Source organism: Salmo salar, chromosome 10 (assembly GCF_965601325.2).
Source record: "Salmo salar chromosome 10, fSalSal1, whole genome shotgun sequence".
Taxonomy (NCBI): domain Eukaryota; kingdom Metazoa; phylum Chordata; class Actinopteri; order Salmoniformes; family Salmonidae; genus Salmo; species Salmo salar.
Window position 1 is genome coordinate 109,671,587 of NC_138300.1, and position 26,048 is coordinate 109,697,634.

The window sequence follows — 26,048 nt, forward strand, 5'->3', positions numbered from 1 at the left end:
TTGCTGGATAGATACAGAGATTAGCTGTATCATTTGCCAAATGCATACAGGCATTTGAACATAGCACAAGAAAAGGGAAACAGGACACGGTAGACATTTGAATGTACAATGCATTCCAAAAGTGTTCAGACCCCTTGACTTTTCCACATTTTGTTAGCCTTATTCTAAAATAATGGCAAAGCGAACAGATTTAGACATTTTGGCAAATGTATAAAAAAATACAGAAATACCTTATTTAACTAAGTATTCAGAACCTTTGCTATGAGACTCGAAATTGAGCTAGGATGCATCCTTTTTCCATTGATCATTCTTGAGAAGTTTCTACAACTTTAGAGTCCATCTGCAGTAAATTCAATTGATTGGACATGATTTGAAAAGGCATATACCATTCTATATAAAAGTTCCCACAGTTGACAGTGCATGTCAAAGCAAAAAACAAGCCATGAGGTAGAAGAAATTGTCCGTAGAGCTCAGAGACAGGATTGTGTCGAGGCACAGATCTGGGGAAGGATACCAAAACATTTATGCAGCATTGAAGCTCCCAAGAACACAGTGGCCTCCATCATTCTTTAATGGAAGAAGTTTGGAACCACCAAGACTCTTCCTCGAGCTTGCCAACTGGCCAAACTGAGAAATCGGGGGAGAAGGGCCTTGGTCGCCCGGCCAAACTGAGCAATCGAAGAACCCGATGGTCACTGACAGAGCTCCAGAGTTCTGCTGTGGAGATGGGAGAACCTTCCAGAAGGACAACCATCTCTGCTGTACTCCACCAATCAGGCCTTTATGGTAGAGTGGTCAGATGGAAATCTCTCCTCAGTAAAAGGCACATCACAGCCAGCTTGGAGTTTGCCAAAAGGCACCTAATAGCCCAAATGACTCAGACCATGAGAAACACAAATGTCTGTCCTGATGAAACCATGATTGAATTCTTTGGCATGAATGCCAAAAGTCACGTCTGGAGAAATCCTAGCACCATCCCTACGGTGAAGCATGGTGGTGGCAGCATCATGCTGTGGGGATGTTTTTTCAGCAGCAGCGACTGGGAGGCTAGTCAGGATTGAGGGAAAGATGAACAGAGCAAAGTACAGAGAGATCCTTGATGAAAACCTGCGCTCAGGACCTCAGACTGGAGCGAAGGTTCACCTTCCAACATGAAAACAACCCTAAGCACACAGCCAAGACAACACACAAGTGGCTTCGGGACAAGTCTCTGAATGTCTTTGCGTGGCCCAGCCAGAGCCCGGACTTGAACATCTCTGGAGAGAGCTGAAAATAGCTGTGCAGCGACGCTCCCCATCCAACCTGACAAAGCTTGAGAGGATCTGCAGAGAATGAGAGAAACTCCCAAAAAACAGGTGTGCCAAGCTTGTAGCATCATACCCAAGAAGACTCAAGACTATAATCGCGGCCAAAGGTGCTTCAACAAAGTACTGAGTAAAGGGTTTGAATACTTATGTAAATGTGATTTAAAAAATATATAAATATAAATTAACAATTTCTATGAAACCTGATTTTGCTTTGTCATTATGTGGCATTGTATTTAGATAAGGGGGGCGGGGGACGACACAATCAGTTGTAGAACAAGGCTGTAAAGTAACAAAATGTGGAAAAAGTGGGGTCTGAAGAAGGGGGTCTGAATACTGTAGACGCATGAACTGTCAAGTGTAGACACAGCCTTAGTCATGCGTGCCTATACCAACAAACAAAAAATACTAAGAAAACCTACTCACCTGAATTTAACAGAGAACGTAAATGGAGCACTGTACTCTTTGAATAATTCAGCCAGCAGCTCAGGTGTGTGTGTTGATTAGGTTTCCTGGACATGAGGAGAGGTCTGGAGTTACACAGCCCAAAAGTTTCCCTCCATGCAAGTATCTAAAGCAGCAGGCTATAACAGGCATCGTAGTGATCAACCTAATCAACACACACACAGACACACACACCTGAGCTGCTGGCTGAATTATTCAAAGAGTACAGTGCTCCATTTACTCTGAGGCATTATAGGAATAAGCACCTCAGGCGGAACACAGCCCAACCACCGCTACATCCAAAAGGAGATGTAGGCTAAAAACACTACACCTAACCCAAATCCTAACCACACAATACAAAACTTAAATCCCACAAGAGAATGGTTAACTGACTAGCAAACCCTGCATTACTGTACTACTTTTATAATGTCATATTTACAGATATCCTAATGTTTGTACTGCAAGGGTAGGCAACTACAGTAGATGGTTGGGGGGGATGGAAGATAATTATAATACATTTGTACACTGCAAATTGACCACAACTAAGCCCAAAAATAGATTTTCAAATACAATCATTTCATACCTTGATTACACTGAGACACGATCAAGAACAATTATTAGAGGGAAAACACAGAAAATAATTTAATTTAGGAAATCTGTTCCTATCTGACGTCCTGGTGACTTGTCTTTTTTTTTAACAAAAAAAGTACAACTCCCCAGTTGTGTTGTACCTATATAGGATCAGGCCTTTTTTGTTGTTGCATTAGTAGAACCATAAGGGTGGCATATATTTCAAAATATATCGTTTTTAAATATGTACATGTTACCAGTGTTCATGATTAGACCTAAATTAGGAAATGTATCCATATTTTTATGCAATTGTTTCCGTTTCCTCCCATCTCAACGGGTTACATTTTATTTTGTCATAAGACCTTTCACTACATGTGGGAACTGATCAAGAGCACACATGCCCAAAGAACATCCAAACCTGAAAAGCAGGGCAGTGAAAACACACCCAGTGACTAAATTCAGAGGTCAGGTGACAGGCAAATTATTCTACTTTTAAGAGAACGAAAACACCCACACAAAAAAAGAAAAGTGGCCTGGAACATTCAGAACATATCTTTTAATCTAGAAACTGATCTGAAATCAGCCAGAAGACAGTGACCTCACAGGGATAAACTTCTGGCATGTTTTACTGAGGCCCCTGCCAGCAGCTCACCATCTACGGGAGTCAGACAACACTGTACAACACCAGAGGGCTATTTCTAGCAGCAGTGGATCATGCTTCATCTCTTACACACTCCTTCATCCAAACTAATGCACCTCAAACCATAGTTGAAGAAAGGAATATAAAGGAGAGCGCAAACCTGTGAGCTAGTTAACATCTAACAGGTATCGTCTCATATGTGAATTAGAGTTAGGAGCAGTGTGACCGTGCGTCAGATGGATGCCTTTCTAAAAACTCTGAGGTGTCGGAGCTGGAACTGTCATTCAAACGTTGCAATATAAATCTAGCTTTAAAATGTTAGAGAAAGGAAAACACAGGTCCTCTTCGTAAGGGCATTACTGTGTAAATACCCTACCAAAGTGTGCTTTGTCATGACAACCCAGCATACGAGCATGACTATGAATAAATGGTGCTCTTCACTAGGATCTCCACCTTGGTCAATCTGTAACAAACCGAGGGCAACCAATAACAGCGTGTTTATGGTATTGACCACATTTAAAAGGAGAAATTCTACAACGGGTTGGTCAAAACAAGCATTGTGATTGGTTGAGACGTGTTCTAAACCATACTAAAAAACACGTTTAGCATGGGTAAGCCTTTGATGCAAAAATTGGAATATTATTTTCTGTTTCAGCTGAGAGAGAGCACTGCTCATCCACTGTCCCATCAGCCCAGCCAGCCAAGCTCTTAAGACCAGGGTTTTCCTGCAGTCCTTGGATTAACATCATTGATGTCAGAACCGGGGTTACCAGGAGTTTAGAAACATGCCAGGAATATAGGTAAACTTCACAGCAAGCGAAGTGAAGCAGCCTGTACACAGCAGGAACACATGAGAGTAGAGACAAAAGTCAGGGTAGTGACTTTGAAAAAAACTAATGAGAGCTTTTAGGCAAAGTATGGTTCTTCAGAAAAGTCACTTTACATGTTCCTATAAAACAATAAGGCCTAAAATACATGTCACAGGCAGCAGTATAATTTGAACACATTTCTGATCTAATCCAACAGTAATAGTCATGGGCTGCACACTTGACTGGCTTCACAAAGCAGTTTGACTACATTTAGGCCTAGTAGATAAAAGCTAAGCTTTAGCCATCAATGAGAAGCACCATGAATGAGGTAATATCCTTCATGAAACACCATCCGTTTCAACCTCTCCCTCTTACAGGGGTCACTTTAGAGTTGAAAAAGAATCTGCATTTCCAAAACACAGACCATATAAACCTGCATTTTAAACCATTAAACTTGCATTTTCTATTGCTTACAATGAAATTGCAAAGTCTTTACTGCAAAAATTATGCATGGTCATCATATTTCTAATGATTATCATAGAAAGAATGTAACTGGCTACATTTAATAATTTGCTTGAAGTTAAACCTAAAATCAAATCAAACTTTATTTGCCACATGCGCCTAATAAAACAAGTGTAGACTTTACCGCAAAATGCTTAATTACAAGCCCTTAACCAACAGTGCAGCTCAAGAAGAAAATATTTTCCAAGTAGGCTAAAATAAAAAAGTAACACAATAAGAATAACGAGGCTATATACAGGGGGTACCGGTAACGAGTCAGTGTGCAGGCAGGGCTACAGGCTATTTGAGGTAATCTGTAGGTGAGGGTGAAGTGACTATGCATAGGTAACAAGCAAAACAGTGAGAAGCAGCAGTGTACAACTGTACGGGGGGGGGGGGGGGGGGGGTCAATGTAAATTGTCCGGTGGCCATTTTTAGCAGTCTAATGGCTTGGGGGGGTAGAAGCTGTTGAGCCTTTTGGTCCTAGACTTGGCACTCCAGTACCGCTTGCGGTGCGGTAGCAGAGAAAACAGTCAATAACTTGGGTGACTGGAGTCTCTGACAATTTTATGGGCTTTCCTCTGACTCCGCCTAGTATATAGGTCCTAGATGGCAGGAAGCTTGGCCCCAGTGATGTACTGGGCCGGTCGAACTACCCTCTGTACGGTCTTACGGTCAGATGCCGAGCAGTTGCCATACCAGGCAGTGATGCAACCGGTCAGAATGCTCTCGATGGTGCAGCTGTAGAACATTTTGAGGATCTGGGGGCCCATGCCAAATCTTTTCAGTCTCCTGAGGGGGAAAAGGTTTTGTCGCACCCTCTTCACGACAGTCTTGGTATGTTTGGACCATGATAGTTTGTTGGTGATGTGGATGCCAAGGAAATTGAAGCTCTCAAACTGCTCCACTACAGCCCAATCGATGAGAATTGGGGCCTGTTCAGCCCACCTTTTCCTGTAGTCCACGATCAGCTCCTTTGTCTTGCTCACATTGAGGGAGAAGTTCTTGTCCTGGCACCACACTGCCAGGTCTCTGACGTCCTCCCTATAGGCCATCTCATCATTGTCGGTGATCAGGCCTACCACTGTTGTGTCGTCAGCAAAATGGTGGTGTTGGAGTCGTGTTTGGCCACGCAGTCGTGGGTGAACAGGGAATACAGGAGGGGACTAAGTACACACCCCTGAGGAGCCCCAGTGTTGAGGATCAGCATGGCAGATGTGTTGTTGCCTACCCTTACCAGCTGGGGGCAGCCCGTCAGGAAGTCCAGGATCCAGTTGCAGAGGGAGGTGTTTAGTCCAAGAGTCCTTAGCGATGAGCTTTGAGGGCACTATGGTGTTGAACACTGAGCTGTAGTCAATGAATAGCATTCTCACATAGGTGTTCCTTCTGTCCAGGTGGGAAAGGGCAGTGTTGAGTGCAATAGAGATTGCGTCATCTGTGGATCTGTTGGGGCGGTATGCAAATTGGAGTGGGTCTAGGGTGTCCGGGAGGATGCTGTTGATGTGAGCCATGACCAGCCTTTCAAAGCACTTCATGGCTACCGACATGAGTGCCACGGGGCAGTAGTCATTTAGGCAGGTTACTGTCGCTTCCAAGGGCACAGGGACTATGGTGGTCTGCTTGAAACATGTAAGTAGTACAGACTTGGTCAGGGAGAGTTTGAAAAAGTCAGTGAAGACAGTTGGTGCGCACATGCTTTGAGTAGACATCCTGGTAATCCGTCTGGCCCAGCGGCTTTGTGAATGTTGACCTGTTTAAAAAGGTCTTGCTCACATCAGCTACCGAGAGCGTCGTCACACAGTCATCCAGAACAGCTGGTGCTTATGTCCATGCTTCAGTGTTGCTTGCCTCGAAGCGATCATAAAATGCATTAAGCTCATCTGGTAGGCTTGCGTCACTGGGCAGCTCGTGTCTGGGTTTCCCTTTGTAGTCTGTAATAGTTTTCAAGCCCTGTCACATCCGACGAGCGTCAGAGCCGGTGTAGTATGATTAAATCTTAATCCTGTATTGACGCTTTGCTTGTTTGATGGTTCGTCTGAGGGCATAGCGGGATTCCTTATAAGCGGCAGTTCTAGCCAATAGTTCGATGCGGATGTTGCCTGTAATCCATGGCTTCTGGTTGGGATATGTACGTAGTGTCACTGTGGGGACGACGTCATCGATGCACTTATTGATGAAGCCGATGACGGAGGTGGTGTATTCCTCAATGCCATTGGATGAATCCCAGAACATATGCCAGTCTGTGCTAGCAAAACAGTCCTGTAGTGTAGCATTCGCATCATCTGACCAGTTCCTTATTGAGCGAGTCACTGGTACTTCCTGCTTTAGTTTTTGCTTGTAAGCAGGAAGATAGAATTAAGATCAGATTTGCCAAATGGAGGGCAGGGGAGAGCTTTGTATTCATCGGTGTGTGTGTGGAGTAAAGGTGGTCTAGGATTTTTTTCCCCCCTGGTTGCACATGAGACATGCTGGTAAAATTTTGGTAAAACTGGTTTAAGTTTGCCTGTCTTAAAGTCCCCGGCCACAAGGAGCGCCGCTTCTGGGTGAGCATTTTCTTCTTTGTTTATGGCCTTATATAGAGTTGGTTGAGAGCGGTCTTAGTGCCAGCTTCGCTTTGCGGTAAATAGACAGCTACAAATAATACAGATGAGAACTCTTGGTAGATGGTGTGGTCGACAGCTTATCATAAGGTACTCTACCTCAGGCGAGCAATACCTCAAGACTTCTTTAATATTAGACATTGCACACCAGCTGTTATTGACAAAAGAGACACACCCCCACCCCTCGTCTTAGAGGTAGCGTCTCTGTTTTGCCAGGGCACGGAAAATCCCACCAGCTCTATATCGTCCGATTCTTCGTTCAGCCACGTCTCGGTGAAACATAAGATGTTACAGTTTAATGTCCCATAGGTAGGATAATCTTAAGCACACAGCCAAGACAACGCAGTAACGGCTTCGGGACAAGTCTCAATGTCCTTGAGTGGCCCAGCCAAAGACAGGATTTGAACCTGATCGAACATCTCTGGACAGACCTGAAAATAGCTGTGCAGCGACGGTCCCCATCCAACCTGACAGAACTTGAGAAGATCTGCACAGAAGAATGGGAGAAGCTCCCCAAATACAGGTGTGCCAAGCGTGTAGCATCATACCCAAGAAGACTCAAGGCTGTAATTGCTGCCAAAGGTGCTTCAACAAAGTACTGAGTAAAGGGTCTGAATACTTATGTAAATGTGATATTTCTGTGTTTGCTTTGTCATTATGGGGTAGTGTGTGTAGATTTGGGGGGGAATTTAAAACATTTTAGAATAAGGCTGTAACGTAACAAAATGTGGAAAAAGGGGTCTGCATACTTTCTGAATGCACTGTATATTATGTTGGAAAAAGTCAGTTATAAAGTCTTCTGTCCTGGTTAAAAACAAGTTGTCATCCAATAGGCTTGGTTAAATTTCCAATATCCTCGCCCATGTGGAAATTCTGTAACAGTAATGTTATGATGGTCCGACCGCATTCTGACCCCATGAACTTTTGGTGCCAGCGAGAATTACTTAAGTAGTCAAGACGACAAGCTTGATTGAGCCTCTGCCATGTATATCTCACTAGGTCAGGATATTTAAGCCTCCATATATTTAAGCCTCCACTAGTTCCAATACAGTTGAAGTTGGAAGTTTACATACACCTTATAGGCTGCCCACACCGCTCAGCGTCGTGTGCACGAGCATTGCAAAATACATTTAGGAATCTACAGTGGGGGGGGGGAAAGTATTTGATCCCCTGCTGATTTTGTACGTTTTCCCACTGACAAAGAAAGGATCAGACTATAATTTTAATGGTAGGTTTATTTGAACAGTGAGAGACAGAGTAACAAAAAAATCCAGAAAAACGCATGTCAAAAATGTTATAAATTGATTTGCATTTTAATGAGGGAATTAAGTATTTGACCCCTCTGCAAAACATGACTTAGTACTTGGTGGCAAAACCCTTGTTGGCAATCAGAGGTCAGACGTTTCTTGTAGTTGGCCACCAGGTTTGCACACATCTCAGGAGGGATTTTGTCCCACTCCTCTTTGCAGATCTTCTCCAAGTCATTAAGGTTTCGAGGCTGACGTTTGGCAACTCAAACCTTCAGCTCCTTCCACAGATTTTCTATGGGATTAAGGTCTGGAGACTGGCTAGGCCACTCCAGAACCTTAATGTGCTTCTTCTTGAGCCACTCCTTTGTTGCCTTGGCCGTGTGTTTTGGGTCATTGTCATGCTGGAATACCCATCCACGACCTATTTTCAATGCCCTGGCTGAGGGAAGGAGGTTCTCACCCAAGATTTGACAGTACAGGCCCCATCCATCGTCCCTTTTGATGCAGTGAAGTTGTTCTGTCCCCAAAGCATAATGTTTCCACCTCCATGTTTGACGGTGGAGATGGTGCTCTTGGGGTCATAGGCAGCATTCCTCTTCCTCCAAACACGGCGAGTTGAGTTGATGTCAAAGAGCTTCTTTTTGGTCTCATCTGACCACAACACTTCCACCAGTTGTCCTCTGTATCATTCAGATGTTCATTGGCAAACTTTAGACGGGCCTGTGTATGTATTCTTGAGCAGGGGGACCTTGCGTGCACTGCAGGATTTCAGTCCTTCACGGCGTAGTGTGTTACCAATTGTTTTGTTGGTGACTATGGTCCCAGCTGCTTTGAGATCATTGACAAGATCCTCCCGTGTAGTTCTGGGCTGATTCCTCAAAGTTCCCATGATCATTGCAACTCTACGAGGTGAGATCTTGCATGGAGCCCCAGGCCGTGGGATATTGACAGTTCTTTTGTGTTTCTTCCATTTGCGATTAATCGCACCAAATGTTGTCACCTTCTCACCAAGCAGCTTGGCGATGGGCTACAAGGTCTTGAAAAAGAAGGGTCAAATATTGACTCTTTGCATCAACTTCATGTAATTGTCAATAAAAGCCTTTGACACTTATGAAATGCCTGTAATTATACTTCAGTATTCCATAGTAACATCTGACAAAAAAATCTAAAGACACTGAAGCAGCATACTTTGAAAATGTATATTTGTGTCATTCTCTCAACTTTTGGCCACGACTGTACACATACTTCTACTTTTTCATGGTGCCATCTATTTTGTGAAGTGCACCAGTCCCTCCTGCAGCAAAGCACCCCCACAACATGATGCTGCCACCCCCGTGCTTCACGGTTGGGATGGTGTTCTTCGGCTTGCAAGCCTCCCCCCCTTTTTCCTCCAAACATAACGATGGTCATTATGGCCAAACAGTTCTATTTTTGTTTCCTCAGACCAGAGGACATTTCTACAAAAAGTACAATCTTTGTCCCCAGTGCGTGCCCAGTCTGGCGGAGTTTTGGAGAAGTGGCTTCTTCCTTGCTGAACGGCCTTTCAGGTTATGTCGATATGGGACTCGTTTTACTGTGGATATAGATACTTTCGTACCCATTTCCTCCAGCATCTTCACAAGGTCCTTTGCTGTTGTTCTGGGAATGATTTGCACTTTTCACACCAAAGTATGTTCATCTCTAGGAGACAGAACACGTCTCCTTCTTGAGCAGTATGACGGCTGCGTGGTCCCATGGTGTTTACACTTGCGTACCTCTGTACAGATGAACGTGATATCTTCAGGCGTTTGGAAATTGACTTGTGAAGGTCAACAATTTTTTTCTGAGGTCTTGGCTGATTTCTTTTGATTTTCCCATGATGTCAAGCAAAGAGGCACTGAGTTTGAAGGTAGGCCTTGAAATACATCCACAGGTACACCTCCAATTGACTCAAATTATGACAATTAGCCTATCAGAAACTTCTAAAGCCATGACATCATTTTCTGGAATTTTCCAAGCTGTTTAAAGGCACAGTCAACTTAGTGTATGTAAACTTCTGACCCACTGGAATTGTGATAGTGAATTAAGTGAAATAATCTGTCTGTAAACAATTGTTGGAAAAATTACTTGTGTCATGCACAAAGTAGATGTCCTGACCGACTTGCCAAATCTATAGTTTGTTTAACAAGAAATTTCTGGAGTGCTTCAAAAACGAGTTTTAATGACTCCAACCTAAGTGTATGTAAACTTCCAACTTCAACTGTATATCCATGACATTTGTGATTTCCTTAAGTGCATAAGGGTGATAGTTTGATTTCCTTTACGGTCCATTGAGGTATTTAAAACTGTTATAATCTCCCACAATAATACGATTTTTGTATTGCTTGTAGGATTGATAAATTATTATATATATATTTTTAAAAGACACGTGGATGTTGTTCCCAATACCATGAAGCAGACAGAGTTCTAAAAACACTTCTGGGTGCCATGTGCTGTACACTAAACAGAGGAATGTCCGAATGCCTAATTTCCGGTCCCTAAATGCACATTTACACGCAACATTCTTGCCCCCGCCTGACTGACCTCTCTGGCTACATGCAGCCTCGCCATGACAGGGCTGTGTAGTGCGACCATTTTACTTGCCTTCGTTCCTAAATACTTTACTGTGCGACCTGTAAATGTAATTTAGGAGCACCAGTGCGCCTAGAAAAAATCCTTAACCTAGGTGGGCAGTATTTGCACGGCCGGATAAAAAAACGTACCCAATTTAAACTGGTTACTACTCTTGCCCAGAAACGAGAACATGCATATAATTAGTAGATTTGGATAGAAAACACTAACGTTTCTAAAACTGTTTGAATGGTGTCTGTGAGTATAACAGAACTCATATGGCAGGCCAAAACCTGAGAAGATTCCATACAGGAAGTGCCCTGTCTGACAATTTGTTGTCCTTCAGTTGCATCTCTGTCGAAAATACAGCATCTCTGCTGTAACGTGACATTTTCTAAGGCTCTCAGAAGGCGCCAGAAAGTGTAATGGGGTGTCTGCTGTCTCTGGGCGAAGAACAGCAGGAGAATTTGTGAGTGGTCAGCCTGGGAACAGTGACACTGGAGATGCGCGTTCATGAGAATTCTCCATTTTTTTCTTGCAGCCTTTGAATGAATACAACGTCGCCCGGTTGTAATATTATCGCTATTTTACGAGAAAAATAGCATAAAAATTGATTTTAAACAGCGTTTGACATGCTTCGAAGTACGGTAATGGAATATTTGTAATTTTTTTGTCACGAAATGCACTCGCGCGTCACCCTTCGGATAGTGACCTGAATGCACAAACAAAACGGAGCTATTTGGATATAACTATGGATTATTTGGAACCAAAACAAAACATTTTGTTGAAGTATAAGTCCTGGGAGTGCATTCTGACAAAGAACAGCAAAGGTAATCCAATTTTTCTAATAGTAATTCTGAGTTTGGTGAGGGCCAAACTTGGTGGGTGTCAAAATAGCTAGCCGTGATGGCCGGGCTATGTACTCAGAATATTGCCAAATGTGCTTTCGCCGAAAAGCTATTTTAAAATCTGACACCGCGATTGCATAAAGGAGTTCTGTATCTATAATTCTTAAAATAATTATGTATTTTGTGAACGTTAATCATGAGTAATTTAGTAAATTCACCGGAAGTTTGAACATCACATGCTAATGTAAAAAGCTGTTTTTTGATATAAATATGAACTTGATTGAACAAAACATGCATGCATTGTATAACATAATGTCCTAGGAGTGTCATCTGATGAAGATCAAAGGTTAGTGCTCCATTTAACTGTGGTTTTGGTTTTTGTGACATATATGCTTGCTTTGAAAATGGCTGTGTGATTATTTTTGGCAGGGTACTCTTCTGACATAATCTAATGTTTTGCTTTCGCTGTAAAGCCTTTTTGAAATCGGACAATGTGGTTAGATTAACGAGAGTCTTGTCTTTAAAATGGTGTAAAATAGTCATATGTTTGAGAAATTGAAGTTATAGCATTTTTTTTAGGTATTTGTATTTTGCGCCACGCGATTCCACTGGCTGTTGACTAGGGTGCCCAGAGAAGTTATTATCTAAAATATCTGCTCCTAAATTTCTTTGTGCGCCTACATTTTTCAACTTAGACGCACACGTGCTCCTTGTAAAAAAGGTCAGCGTAGAGCCCTGCATGACAGGAAACTGGTCTTGTAAGCACCTCAGACCAGGACAGTTTCTGAGAAGCTCTACACCATAACACGGAAGCGGGTCACTCACGGCTGTATGTTATGCAACACTTGTTAAACATTTCACATAATTGTTCAAGTGGAAGCTTATGCCCGTGTATACATAGGGTAGTCACCAAAAGGATTATACTTCCTGAGGATTTTCCATTTGTCTCATCCAGAAACATGCAAGACATAAAAGGCATTCTTGTGCACGTAACCATTTCTGTTCCTTCAGCAGGTTACGTAATCCAGGCTCATTTGGGTGTGACTGATGGTTAACAGAGGCAGTGCAGAGGAAGTGTTTGCATGCTGTCAAGCTCCCTTTGAAAAACCTGTAGATTATTACAGGGCCATTTGTTCACATTACATAACATAATAACATAATGGCCTAAATACCTTAAAGCTCTGGAAAAGATGCTAACCCTTGTGAAATGCTGCCCCTGTATCTCAAACTTGTTAGTGCTTACTTAGTAGCCTTACTGGGGTTGTCCTGATTTCTGTTATTAACTTTTAAAATGTGTTTCTAGGAAGATAAAGGCATGAACAAGACCCTATTAGTTAAGGGGCAGGCCCGACCTACCTGTAGTAGCGTGACTGCAGGTACGTGGAGCACACGGCTTTGGACACGTGGCTGGCCGAGCCAAAGTCGATCACTTTCACCCGGTAAGGCTGTCGCACCGGGTCCACCAGCATAATGTTCTCCGGCTTCAGGTCAGCGTGGATCAGGCCCAAGCTCTTGAGCTTCTTCAGCGCAGTGGCCACCTGCTGTAAGACCGGTCTGATCACCTTCAACGGCAGCGGGCTGAACTTGTTCTGCTTGAGAAAGTCATAGAGGTTTTGCTCCAGCATTTCAAACACCAGGCAAGTGTGGCTGCGGTGCTGGAAGCACTCGAATGCCCGCACCAGGTTGTGCTCATCAGCGTTCTCCCCACTCAGACGGGCAAGGATGCCCACCTCAATCTGGCCCTGCCTTGCATACGATGGGTGGTTCTTTAAGATCTTGATAGCCACAACCTCTCCTGTGCCTCGCTTCCAACACTTCACCACCTGTCCGAAGGTGCCACGACCTAGGAACTCCAGCACCTCATAAGTGTTCTTCATGGAGCACAAGACCTCGTGCTGCACCAACTGGTAGTCACCATCCCCTGTCGCATTACGAGCCCCAGTCCCACCAACATTCTGTTTGGGGGGCACTCCCCCCATGGTGTTCTTGTTCCCTACATTAGTTTGCAACATGGCAGGTATCATGGAAATGTCCTCCACTATCTGCATGGCTTTTCCACTGTTCTCCACTCACCCTTACAGTTCAGCCCACATCGCAGGAAGCTGTCCAATTAGTTCAAACCTCCACTGTGCTCTATCTCCTCACCTTGTTCACTGCTGCTTCTCTGGCCACCGTCCCCAAAACCCAGGCTGCCTGCACCTACACTGCTGTCCCCCTCCAGCCTCAGCTTCTCTGGACCCTTGCCTTGACAGGGGGTGGGGGGGGGGGGGGGGCTGGGTCGGTTTTTTGGAGCAACTCCCTGTGTACTTCTTTCAGGGATGTAGCTGCCTGCAAAGATAAGTCCTGCCCACTCTGGGGTCTACAAGACACTTTCGTCTTAAATGAAAGGAGGATATTGGCTGGCTTAGCAATGCCAAGGTTTACTTCAATTATATAGGTCTGCAGGGTCCTCCTATGAAAAACACAGCAATTGAGCTCAACTGTGGGTTTCTTCACACTGCAAAAGGCACTTGTTTGGGTTTGATAAACGTGTGGTGGGTAGACCAAAACGTGTGAGGTCATACCTGTAAGAGAGAAAAGGGAATGATTAGTTTACTTGAGTTACTTCATCTCTGGCTTTTTCTGACAATAACGATTGTAAATTAATCTTTAGGCTGTTAAATGCAATTTAGCCAGCCACGTTGTTGTTATGTGGGTGATTGGTGGAAGTTGTATTGAGAAGGATAACAAAACATGTTAGGGAGGATGCACTTAAACATTTCAGTTAGATCAGAAATTGGGGGAATGGCAGGCATGCTATTTGTTCAATAGCAAGCTATACTGGGGCAATCAGCAAAAAACTCAAAACTAAACGTAATGGGGGGGATCGCATAACTCTGTGGGCAAGCTATGCTGCCTGTCACTGAGGAAAAGCAGAGAAAGCAAAAATGTAACTACAGTAGATAAGAGCAGCTTTATTCAACCAGCAAATCGTGACACTATAGACCACAGGCAGACAGACAATCTGCTTGCATGTCAAAAGATAAGCATTCAGCATAAACCGTTTAAAATGTAAGCTTGCTTCTATAGTCTCTGTTGGAGTACCAGCAAAGTTGGGAAATATGGCAGGTTTAGCTGTGCTGTTTGCTTCAAAGTATGGGACGGTTTTATGCTGACATGGCACTAGTTACAACTAGAGTTACTAACACCTAACTCCAAGTCCTCCTGGCATGTATGGAAAGGCTATTTTCATGTAGGCACGATGCACCAATAATGAAGGGGATGGTTTTTTACTGATTGTTTATCCTGTGTCTTTCCCACTCAAACACCCACATGGAAAACCACAAAGCCCCAGAGTGCCACCCAATATAACTGGATTTTCAAATCCAAATGACTGGAGATCTCAAAAAAAAAAAAAAAACATTGAGAGAACCAAACAAAGATGAGCACATTCAGGAGCACACTTCTGTGCAAATACTGCACTTACAACTCCCTCGCTGTGAGTCACATCAGCCAGGCTAACTAGTTACACCTTAGGGTACAAATATGCCAAGTTCAGACAGGCTAATGGGTGTCTTCTGTATCAAAATCATCTACATTACTTCAGTTCCTAATTGAAGTAATATTGAAAACAAAATATAAAACATGGCTAGTTGTATAACACATTTAACTAAAGCATGTCATCCTACCGAAAGGAACCTGCAAAACCAAACCCCCACAAAAAAAGGTTATCACTCCGGGGTACCATTTCTTTATCATTATTTTCATATGCTTGTCAGACACTTAGTAGCTACCACACTAAGTACCAAAACAGAGCCAGCTGCAATGCCCGCTGTCGCTACAACACACCCCAGCAATGGTAGGCGACCCTAGCCCAGTATTGAATTACACTCCTCCTCACCATTTCTGGATCAGAAGGCTGCCTGCTATAAGAGGCCACGTGTAAATCATCAACAAATGGGTGAGGTGCATGGGTGATTGATAAAACACCTGACTACGTGGCTTCCAGGAAGTAACTAAACTAGTAGTGTCAAGGCAGAAATCCACTAGTATGTACATTATACAGCGAATATTTTATCTAGCTATATGACCGAGCTATAAAATATGGTTATTATAAGCTATCTGGCTGGTGAATGTAACGTTAGCTAGCTAAGCGTTTAATGTTAGCTTGTCAGCCATAAAACGCCCGCCCCTCGCTGATAGCGCGAAGTACTGTCACAATGTATTTGGTAATGTGGCTAGTCCACAAATTGTAGCTAGCTATTAAACATGAACGTTGGCTAACCAGTTAGCTTGTAAATTCAAGTTGTAGCTAGTAAATTAAAGTTGTAACATTAGTTAGCTAACGTTAGCTAAACAGCCAAGATTGGTATCTGAATTAAAGATTAGCTCGCTAACTATGTACAGTATGGGTAGGAGAATGGAGATGGCAATAATTAGCTAAATCCCCCCAAAAAATCAATTAACGAAATGTAGTTACAAACCAAAGGACGAATCAAAAAGTCAACCCAGGCTGACGAACAAACTTTTTGCTATCGTTAGTGGCTAACGTTAGTTAGCTTGACATATTTGCTAACAAACTAGCTAACGTGAAACTATTTGTTAGATATCTAACTACCGACCAAATGCATTAAAATATAAGTTGGGCTTGATATTATTGTAGCGCACATACCTTTAGTAAACAATAGTAAATGACAGAATCCAGGGCTTCTCTGAACATGTTAACAAGTACCCACACCATGCTCGGTTTGCCTGCAATGCTGCCATCTTGTTCTCTTGGACAACGAGGATCTCGATAAACCCACCATCTCCCACATGTTAAACTCCAAATAACTCACGTATTACACCATTAAATGAAACCAGTCTTCGTCCACTGCGTAGTCAACAACTGCCAGTTTCGGGAAAAGGTGGCTCTTGTTTTCGTGTCAAGGGCCACGAAACCCATATTTCTGTCCTTTGTGGGGACCAGTTGTTCCAGAGACCGCACTGTTCCAGCACTTTGCTCGTTGTTGCTGAGTCCCTCCCCACCCCCGTTGCGTGTGGAATGTTTGAGAGTCATGGAACAAGAGCAGAGAAATCGACTCACCAATGAAATGTGCACTTTTAAACTACAACAATTAACATTTATTAAAGATAAAAACAAAAAACTATGACAGATTTGTGCAAATGTGATCAGTTACAGCAATCCAATTATAGTACTAATTTCAAAATGAACTTAATTTACCTCCAATATCCTTAATTGAACTCTAATGCAATTAATGCAATTCTATCAAATGTATTTCCAATGTCATGGGGGTGACCCCACCACATAAAATGTGACACAATTAATAAGGACTCTGTGCATTCTATCCATAACAATTTATTTTATATTCTGGGCAAATCTAAAATGTACACAATTCTTTTCAAATTAAGAGCTGCCTGCAAGCTAGCCTTTGATCATGACTCTCATTACGCTTCGATCACACCAACAGGGAAGGCATTTTGGTACCCCAGAATTACATTATTTTCCAATGAAACGCTGCGTTTGCCTTGCAGCATTGCCAGAGGCAGTTGCAGTGCGTTCTGTGTGGTACATAAATTGGATTTATCGAACGTATGCGTCAAACTGTATGTGTAGATGGCGTGACAGAAATAGTAGCAGAAGGTGAATGTTGAACATTTGTTGCACACAATGCTGCAGGGCAAATGCAGCGTTCCTTTGGAAATGAATGTACTTCTGGTGTACCAAAATGCAATGACGATGTCGGTGGGTGTGATCGAGGCGTTAGGTGAAAGTTGAACTTTTGTTGCACACATATCCAGATGATGCTGCTTATCGTTTTGCGCAATAACGGTGTAGGTGTTTTCAAGGCGTAAGTCATTGGGTGAAGGCGTCTTTTGTAGGGGATATTGTTCTGTAGGGGTATATTGTTAACGCGCTCAGGTCTGAACATTAAAACGCATCGCTTGCGGTACAGTTTTGGAAGCATAAGGACCTTGTCTTTATGCTTCCAAAGGACAGCAACAAATACTTTTCACAAATAAAAAGGTTAAATTGATAGACACTAGACAGGGCATTGACAGCCTAAACCAGCATGCGACTGGCAATAAACAATAACTGTGTTCATCTGATCAAATCAAATTGTATTGGTCACATACACATTTTTAGCAGATGTTATTGTGGGTGTAGCAAAATGCTTGTGTACCTAGCTCCAACAGTGCAGTAGTATCTAACAATTCACAACAATACACACAAATCTAAAAGTAAAAGAATGGAAATAATAAATATATAAATTAGTACGAGCAATGTCGGAGTGGCATTGACTAAAATACAGTAGAATATAATACAGTATATACATATGAGATGAGTAAAGCAGCATGTAAACATTATTAAAGTGGCCAGTGATTCCATGTCTATGTATATTCACACCTGTTAGTTACCACATCACTAGCCAGCTACCACCCAGTTATTCAACCCACAACTTTAATTGTATTTGACTACGCAAGTCAGTTAAGAACAAATTCTTATTTTCAATGACAGCCTAGGACCAGTGGGTTAACTGCCTCGTTCAGGGGCAGAACGACAGATGTTCTTTTTTTTACCTTGTCAGCTTGGGGATTTGATCTTGCAACTAGTCCAACGCTCTAACCACTAGGCTACCTGCCACCCCTACAATTGGCTGCTGCCCTCAGAGGCAGTTGCAGTGCGTTCTGTGTGGTACATAAATTGGATTTATCTATACCAAGACCCTCAGAATGCCCTATGGTCTCTGCAACATGATAAAAATAGAACGCAGCAATAATGGCCCAGGCCAGCACTCGAGAAAGTCTGTGTGAATAAACTTCAAGTTAATGGCCGTGTTCGAGAGCATCAACTCCTGATGACTGCCGACTAACTAATCTACCAATCACCTTGCATTATAAATAAAGACTCAGTCACAATACGTCAGTCACAATTTACCCATAATACATTGCGGTTTTGATCCTCTCGAACATGGCCAATGTCTGGGCCAACATTGAAAATGTTCTGTTTCCCTCTGCTGTTAGATATGTGTATTACATGCAACTCAAAATGAATAGAGCCCTACAGTGGAGGTGTCATAATACCTATAAAACCTAGCGGTCAAACAGGGAAATAGTTCCAATAGTTTTTCCAACATTCATTTTTCCCCATATTTAAAAAAAAAAAAACACTTAAAATAAGGTCTGTGTCCTGTGTATGCTTGCCCTGGTGTGACGTTTTGATAACCACGTAAATCCCGCTCGGACAAGGTGACTTTTATCAATATAGTTGCCTGTATAATACCCTCTAAAAATTAAATGCTAATTAGCTGCTAAAGTGGGTATCATGAAGTACTACAAATGCCATGATGATCTTACTGAGACTGCCGAATCGAGACAAAGGTAAGAATCTCTGGATTAACTATCTTAGCTAAATGTAGAAATTAATAAATTGGCAACATTTCTTTAAATGGACAATTCTGTGAACTGTCTTCTGCAAGTTTTAAATTGACACAATACCTGATGTCTACTTTGATGCTAATTAGCATTTTCGATTCAGAGTAAATAGAGCAGAATATACAAGTCACCTTGTCCTAGAGAGATTTAAAGAGTTATCAAAATGTCACACCAGGACAAGCCTACACAGAACACAGATCTTACTTTAAGAGTTTCTGGTGGTATTTATGACTCATACTGTGGTGCTCTAGCCTTGCTTCCATTGCTCCAAGAGTCCCTAATGCAGTGTTTCCCAAACTCTGTCCTTTGGACCCCAATTTGTGCACGTTTTGGTTTTTGCCCTAGCACTACAAATCTGATTCAAATAAGCAACTATTCATCAAGCTTTAATTATTTTGATCAACACTTCCCTAATAGAAAAAAAAGCCTGGGGTTACAAACTAGAGTAATATACATTTTGGTTTTATACATAGTATTTGATTCCTCTAAATATATATATTTTATCATTCTCACCTTCAAAGTCACAAAAAGGCAGTGAATTAAATTCAGCAAAGGCTTGACCACCAACATCAAAACAAATTTTATTGATCACATACACATGGTTGGCAGATGTTAATGCGAGTGTAGCGAAATGCTTGTGCTTCTAGTTCCGACCGTGCAGTAATATCTAACAAGTAATCTAACAATTTCACAACAACTACCTTATACACACAAGTGTAAAGGAATGAATAAGAATATGTACATAAAAATATATATGGATGAGCGATGGCCGAACGGCATAGGCAAGATGCAGTAGATGGTAAAGTATATACGAGATGAGTATATGTAGGGTATGTAAACATTATATAAAGTGGCATTGTTTAAAGTGACTAGTGATATATTTATTACATCCAATTTTTAATTATTAAAGTGGCTAGAGATTTGAGTCAGTATGTTGGCAGCAGCCACTCAATGTTAGTGATGGCTGTTTAACAGTCTGATGGCCTTGAGATATAAGCTGTTTTTAAGTCTCTCGGTCCCAGCTTCGATGCACCTGTACTGACCTCGTCTTCTGGATGATAGCGGGGTGAACAGGCAGTGGCTCGGGTGGTTGTTGTCCTTGATGATCTTTTTGGCCATCCTGTGACATCGGGTGGTGTAGGTGTCCTGGAGGGCAGGTAGTTTACCCCTGGTGATGCATTGTGCAGACCTCACTACCCTCTGGAGAGCCTTATGGTTGTGGGCGGAGCAGTTGCCGTACCAGGCGGTGATACAGCCCGACAGGATGCTCTCGATTGTGCATCTGTAAAGGTTTGTGAGTGTTTTTGGTGACAAGCCAAATTTCTTCAGCCTCCTGAGGTTGAAGAGGCGCTGTTGCGCCTTCTCCACCATGCTGTCTGTGTGGGTGGACCATTTCAGTTTGTCCGTGATGTGTATGCCGAGGAACTTAAAACTTTCCACCTTCTCCACTACAGTCCCGTCGATGTGGATAGAGGGGTGCTCCCTCTGCTGTTTCCTGAAGTCCATGATCATCTCCTTTGTTTTGTTGACGCTGAGTGTGAGGTTGTTTTCCTGACACCACACTCCGAGGGCCCTCACCTCCTCCTCAAATCGGAGGGCCTGTTGTCCGGACCTCTGGCAGTCTCTATGGGAGTGCCATAGGGTTCAATTCTCCAGCCGACTCTCTTCTCTGTATACATCAATGATGTACCTCTTGCTGCTGGTGATTCTTTGATCCACCTCTACGCAGACGACACCATTCTGTATACCTCTGGCCCTTCTTTGGACACTGTGTTAACTAACCTCCAGACGAGCTTCAATGCTATACAACTCTCCTTCCGTCGTCTCCAACTGCTCTTAAATGCTAGTAAAACTAAATGTATGCTCTTCAACCGATCACTGCCTGCACCTGCCCGCCCATCCAGCATCACTACTCTGGACGGTTCTGACTTAGAATATGTGGACAACTACAAATACCTAGGTCTCTGGTTAGACTATAAACTCCCCTTCCAGACTCAGATTAAGCATCTCCAATCCAAAATGAAATCTAGAATCGGCTTCCAATTTCGCAACAAAGTTTCCTTCACTCATGCTGCCAAACATACCCTCGTAAAACTGACCATCCTACCAATCCTCAACTTTGCCGATGTCATTTACAAAATAGCCTCCAACACTCTAGTCAACAAACTGGATGCAGTCTATCACAGTGCCATCCATTTTGTCACCAAAGCCCCATATACTACCCACCACTGCAACCTGTATGCTCTCGTTGGCTGGCCCTCACTACATATTCGTCGCCAAACCCATTGGCTACAGGTCATCTATAAGTCTTTGCTAGGTAAAGCCCTGCCTTATCTCAGCTCACTGGTCCCCAGAACAACACCCACCTGTAGCACGCGCTCCAGCAGGTATATTGCGCTGGTCATCCCCAAAGCCAACACTTCCTTTGGCCGCCTTTCCTTCCAGTTCTCTGCTGCCAATGACTGGAACGAATTGCAATAATCTCTGAAGCTGGAGACATATCTCCCTCACTAACTTTAAGCATCAGCTGTCAGAGCAGCTTACCAATCACTGTACACAGCACATCCAACTTCCTCATCCCCATATTATTTATCCTCTTGCACCCCAATCTCTCTACTTGCACATCTCACTCCAGTGTGGATGCTAAATATGAATGATTTTGCCTCACCTCCCTACATTTGCACACGCTGTACATAGATGTGTTGACTGTACATTTGTTTATCCCATGTGTAACTGTTGCACTGCTTTGCTTTAGCTTGGCCAGGTCGCAGTTGTAAATGAGAACTTGTTCTCAACTGGCCTACCTGGTTATACATTTAAAAAAAGGTTAGGATTTAGGGTAGGGACGTCCCAAGGATCCCTGATAGCACTAACTGGTGAAAATGGTCACTAGTTACCACAGTCATAAACCCCACCTATTGCTACAATCTTAATGTGATTTTAAACCCAACCGTAACCACACTGCCAACCTTATGCATAACCCTCACTTTAAATTAAGACCAAAAATACAATGTTTATGAATTTACAATTACTGTGGTAAGTGAAAATGAAGTCTTACGGCATCGGCTGTGGCCAAAATGATGAACTTCAACTACTGGTCCTGTCAAGAACTCAGAAACTCGTCAGTTCCAATGTGTATTGCCTTTTGGATACTGTGGGAAATGGAGCTCATCTTTCTACGCGTTCAAATCAAAATGTTCAGTAAGTTATTTCTCAGATGGCTACAATTTCAGTATTTATGAGTGTGCAATGTACCATGGTGTCCATGGATTAAGACTTTATTTAAATTGAATTCAGAATCACATGCATACAAAGTGACCTAGGCATGTACAAAGTGATCTTTTGACAACATTGACACTGGCTACACACCGACAGCAGACACAGAATCCCCAAAATACTGAACAAATATTTCTGGGTGGCCTTGGTAAAATTGCCTGAGGAGCCGTTTCCTCTCTTTGGCAGAGTGCTTTGGGTCTTCATTAAGATTCCTTAGTAACGCCAACAACTCTTCATGTGTTGTTCTTTGAGTACAGTCAGTATAAGCCTTTGTTGAGACTTGCTGACAGAACGTGGACCCTAAGGAAAATGGAGAGAATATGTAAGTGATGTATTTGAGGCAGTCAGCACTCTTCCACAAAGACTACTACTAGATAGATATTTTACCTGTCACATCTGGTTGTTCCCCTTGCACAACTCTGGCAAGTTTGTCACTGACCAGCTTGTGCAAAGATCCTGGTATCTGAGACAAATGTTTCAAGCCAGCCATGTATCAAACTTAATGATTGCATGCTCATATGGCATTTTCACAACATAGTGTTAATAAAAATACATGGGATTTACACTGTGTGTACAAATCATTAACACCGTTCTAATATTGAGCTGCACGTACACAATGTAAATAGCAATGTTTCCTACACTCAGTATATATAGCTTTTCAAGGACCCAAATAAATCAGTCACTGCTCTGTCAAAACAAGAATACCTTAAAAATGTAATGTTGGTTGTCCAGCATGAACAGCACCAGGAGGTCCACTTTCTCTTTGGCTAGAGATTTGCTGTGGATGATGGCTCTGGAAAAAGCCTTCTTCACAACCATTTTGTTCTCAATCTGAAAATGAGACCATATGAGTTATTCCAAAATGAAGCACAATTTGAGTCTGGTTAATCAAGATCTGGCAGGTAGTGTAGCAGTTAAGAGCATTGGGTCAGTAACCGAAAGTCCACATGTTCAAATCCCAGAGCAGTCTGAATCTTGAGCAAGCCACTCAACCCAACTGCACCTGTAAATTCCTCTGGATAAGAACATCTGCTAAATGAGTCAAAAGTAAATTAATAAGAATGCTGACTCCATACAGAAATAACTATCCCATAACAGTAATTGACCCCATGGTCTTCACCTCTTTATCCAGCTTGATTTCCAGCGGGTCTGCAGCCATAGCCATGAAGCTCAACAATGTGCGCAGTTCCTCCCGCTTATGAGGGTGCAGAAGCTTCAAACACAACTGCAGTGCCTCAAGAGCTTTATCAAACTTTGCATTCACTGCAAAAAGAAGCACAATGCAGCCCTACACATTGCTTATGATAGACTTGGAAACAGTAAAAAAAAAAGTTGAAAGTGCCAATCATAACAAGTAATATGAAGTGGTCACAGCTCCGGTCTCACCTAGTAATTCGGTAACCCCAGTGTAGATGTCGGACATGTGGTTGGCGAGCAGGGGTGAGCGGTCAGGCTGGCCATAGTATTTCACCAATGTTTCATACAGCAGAAGTTTGCACTGCTGGGTGCCTGAGCCTGAGCAACAGGGCTGACCCTGGCCAACACCCACCACGTCTGGACACCTGGGCAGATCACGGCTCACCTCCACCACCTGCTGGTCAGGCAGGAACTCCAGACAGTCCAATGCTGCTGTAAGCCAATCATCCTCCCTTCAACAGAATAAAATAAATAATCCTGTGCCACTGAAACTGTTATGTCACTCACCACCAGTAATATTGTACTCCATAGGCCTGCATGAGATAAGCTTCATTCATGTTAAAAAAACAGCCATCTTAGATATTTAAGTAAGACCAATGATAAGTTACACCACATACTGTGAGTCCTTGAAGGCCCTCAGGATCTCACGGTCCAGGTAGTTGCTGGTGTAAATCAAGTCTGGGTCTCTCTGTGCCATGCGACGGGGAGAGGCCTCTCCGCCTTCCAACAGATTGTCCAACATAGGGAGCTCTACAAGCTGCAGCAGTCTCAGCATTGTCTCCTCACGCCACACTTCATCAACCACTACAGAGTAAAGGAATGGACAGTCAACTAGAGTTGAATACTAGTCCTGGGGACCGAGATGCAGCACATTTTAGTTTTGACCAACACCAGCACCTCTGATGTAGTTAAATCAGATGATACCGACTTTACACTATGATAGTAGATGACTTACAGGTCTGTGGTAATGGAGAGTCAATGTGTGCTTTGCTTGGACTCAGACTCAGGTTTCCCAGGACAGTTTCCAACAGTTGGTTGGATCTCAGAGGTGTCCCATGTGAATAGAGTTGCTCCTCTTGCCTGCAACATTTGAAGGCAATGGCAAATAAAAAGACTACATCCAATTAATATTTCACATTGACTTGTCTCAAATAAAAGAAATAGAATTAAAACAAATAACCACCTGCAAGAAGCATTGCAAAAAGTGCTTTGAATACCAGGAGAAAGGACTCCTTTTTCAAGTTCATCCATAGAAGGCATTTGTGTGTTCAGAAACCTGTAGAGGTAACCTTTGTTGTCCTGAAAAACATCTTGCTTCTTATCTTTACCAAAGACCTTCGCTCCAACTGTCTCAAACACCTTACAGTCCAGGAGGGTCTGACAAACACGCACCACCTTGTCCCGTGAGTTGTCAGCACCTTCAAAGAACTTGCTCTGGACGATATGGGCCAACACCACATCCACTGCATCTGACCCCAGAAAGCAGTCATTATGCGACTTCAGGTGAAAGCGCCTTCGCTTCACCTTTACTGACATTTTGAGGTTGGCAATGATGCTGCTCCATATAGGAGAGGCCTGGAATGGCTTATGGACCATGCCATGACCTGTAACAAAATGAGTGAGAAAAGAAACTGGTTAAAGGTTTAACCATATCCTTGGGTAAACCGTCAGCAGCCAGTGCATGATAAACAGTGATGTTGGTAGACCGCTCAATGCCTTCAAGGACAACAAACAGTCAGTTCAAATAAAAAAAGCGGGCCTTCTATACGATGGGAAAGTAAAATGTACAAACAAAACGATGGGAGTCATTAGTTTGATTGTTATTTAGAAAAATATGGCGACCATGTAGGCTAATGATTCGTGCATACGTCTACAACCATCAATAAAGGTCAAAGTTTGTACCTGGAGAACGCAGACACAGCTTTCCAGACAAATTCAGCGCGGCAGCTCTCTCCTTTACTGTGGCCATTCCTCAATTGGTAAGGATGGTGGTGACGTACTGAAAAAAAAACGTTCTGTCAAAAACGTTACGCTTTTATTCATTCCTCGGGTGAGCAAGGGAAACCTTAATTAGCTGTTAAAGACGCAGTAGAATAATAAGCAGAATAGTATTCGAACGCAGTAGGCATTATCCCTGCTGATTACATCAATTGAACTTTAACAATTGAGCGAATGTAACACAAATGTTGGCTATTCATTTCGATTTAAAATAGTGGTATGTAGTGAATAGTACAACTAACTAGCATGGATTATTTTGTCAAATAGCTCGCTTTTACATTATTGGTGTCTTCTACTCAAAGGACTACACTAATACAGCGTCAAGGACACTTTGGAACAATTACACACTTGAACACTAGATGGCAGCCAGAGCAAATAAACGCTCGTGTCGTTTCGGTAAAATTATTTGTAATTACAATCTATTGGTCAGTCTGAGTTTAAAAACGATTTGTCAGGTTTCTGCAACTTGTTTTGTATTCCCAATGTGATTGGTTCCTGAGCCCATAGGAGGACCACTTGAAATGTTAAGTTTTACGTTAATAAGAACTTTTATGAACGTCCACTGTCCTCCAAGAGTTGCTGCATTTCCTCTTAACTTCAGTTGTT

The 26,048-nt window shown here is 42.7% G+C and overlaps 2 protein-coding genes across 4 annotated transcripts in view; both read right to left on the reverse strand.

Moving 5' to 3' along the window:
• hipk3a (homeodomain interacting protein kinase 3a) overlaps nt 1-16,575 on the reverse strand; it is a 46,789-nt gene extending 30,214 nt beyond the window's left edge. For 2 of the 3 annotated variants that reach the window (XM_045688396.2, XM_045688394.2), the window contains exons 1-2: nt 16,207-16,560; nt 12,912-14,119 (exon numbers count right to left, since the gene is read on the reverse strand). In XM_045688396.2, coding sequence (XP_045544352.2) covers nt 12,912-13,603 — 692 coding nt within the window. In that variant the 5' untranslated portion in view covers nt 13,604-14,119; nt 16,207-16,560. Of the gene's footprint in view, nt 1-12,911; nt 14,120-16,206 lie in introns of all 3 variants that reach the window. The other variant, XM_045688395.2, reaches the window with a different exon arrangement.
• Nucleotides 16,576-22,217: 5,642 nt separating this feature from the next.
• LOC106561489 (DEP domain-containing protein 7) lies at nt 22,218-25,454 on the reverse strand. Its single transcript, XM_014125503.3, has 9 exons — nt 25,347-25,454; nt 24,628-25,048; nt 24,400-24,524; nt 24,062-24,248; nt 23,634-23,896; nt 23,368-23,510; nt 22,953-23,078; nt 22,635-22,710; nt 22,218-22,547 (listed from the first exon to the last, which is right to left on the reverse strand). The coding sequence occupies exons 1-9, from the start codon at nt 25,411-25,413 to the stop codon at nt 22,333-22,335; spliced, it is 1,623 nt and encodes a 540-aa protein (XP_013980978.1). The 5' UTR covers nt 25,414-25,454; the 3' UTR covers nt 22,218-22,332.
• Between the last annotated feature and the right edge of the window lie 594 nt (nt 25,455-26,048).

Coding starts and splice junctions, on each gene's coding strand:
- LOC106561489 (XM_014125503.3), bottom strand. CDS start 25,413: ATGGCCACAGTAAAGGAGAGAGCTGCCGCGCTGAATTTGTCTGGAAAG. Junction 24,525..24,627: donor TTTTGCAATGCTTCTTGCAG/GTGGTTATTTGT, acceptor CAAATGTTGCAG/GCAAGAGGAGCAACTCTATT. Junction 23,511..23,633: donor TGGGGTTACCGAATTACTAG/GTGAGACCGGAG, acceptor TTCTTTTTGCAG/TGAATGCAAAGTTTGATAAA.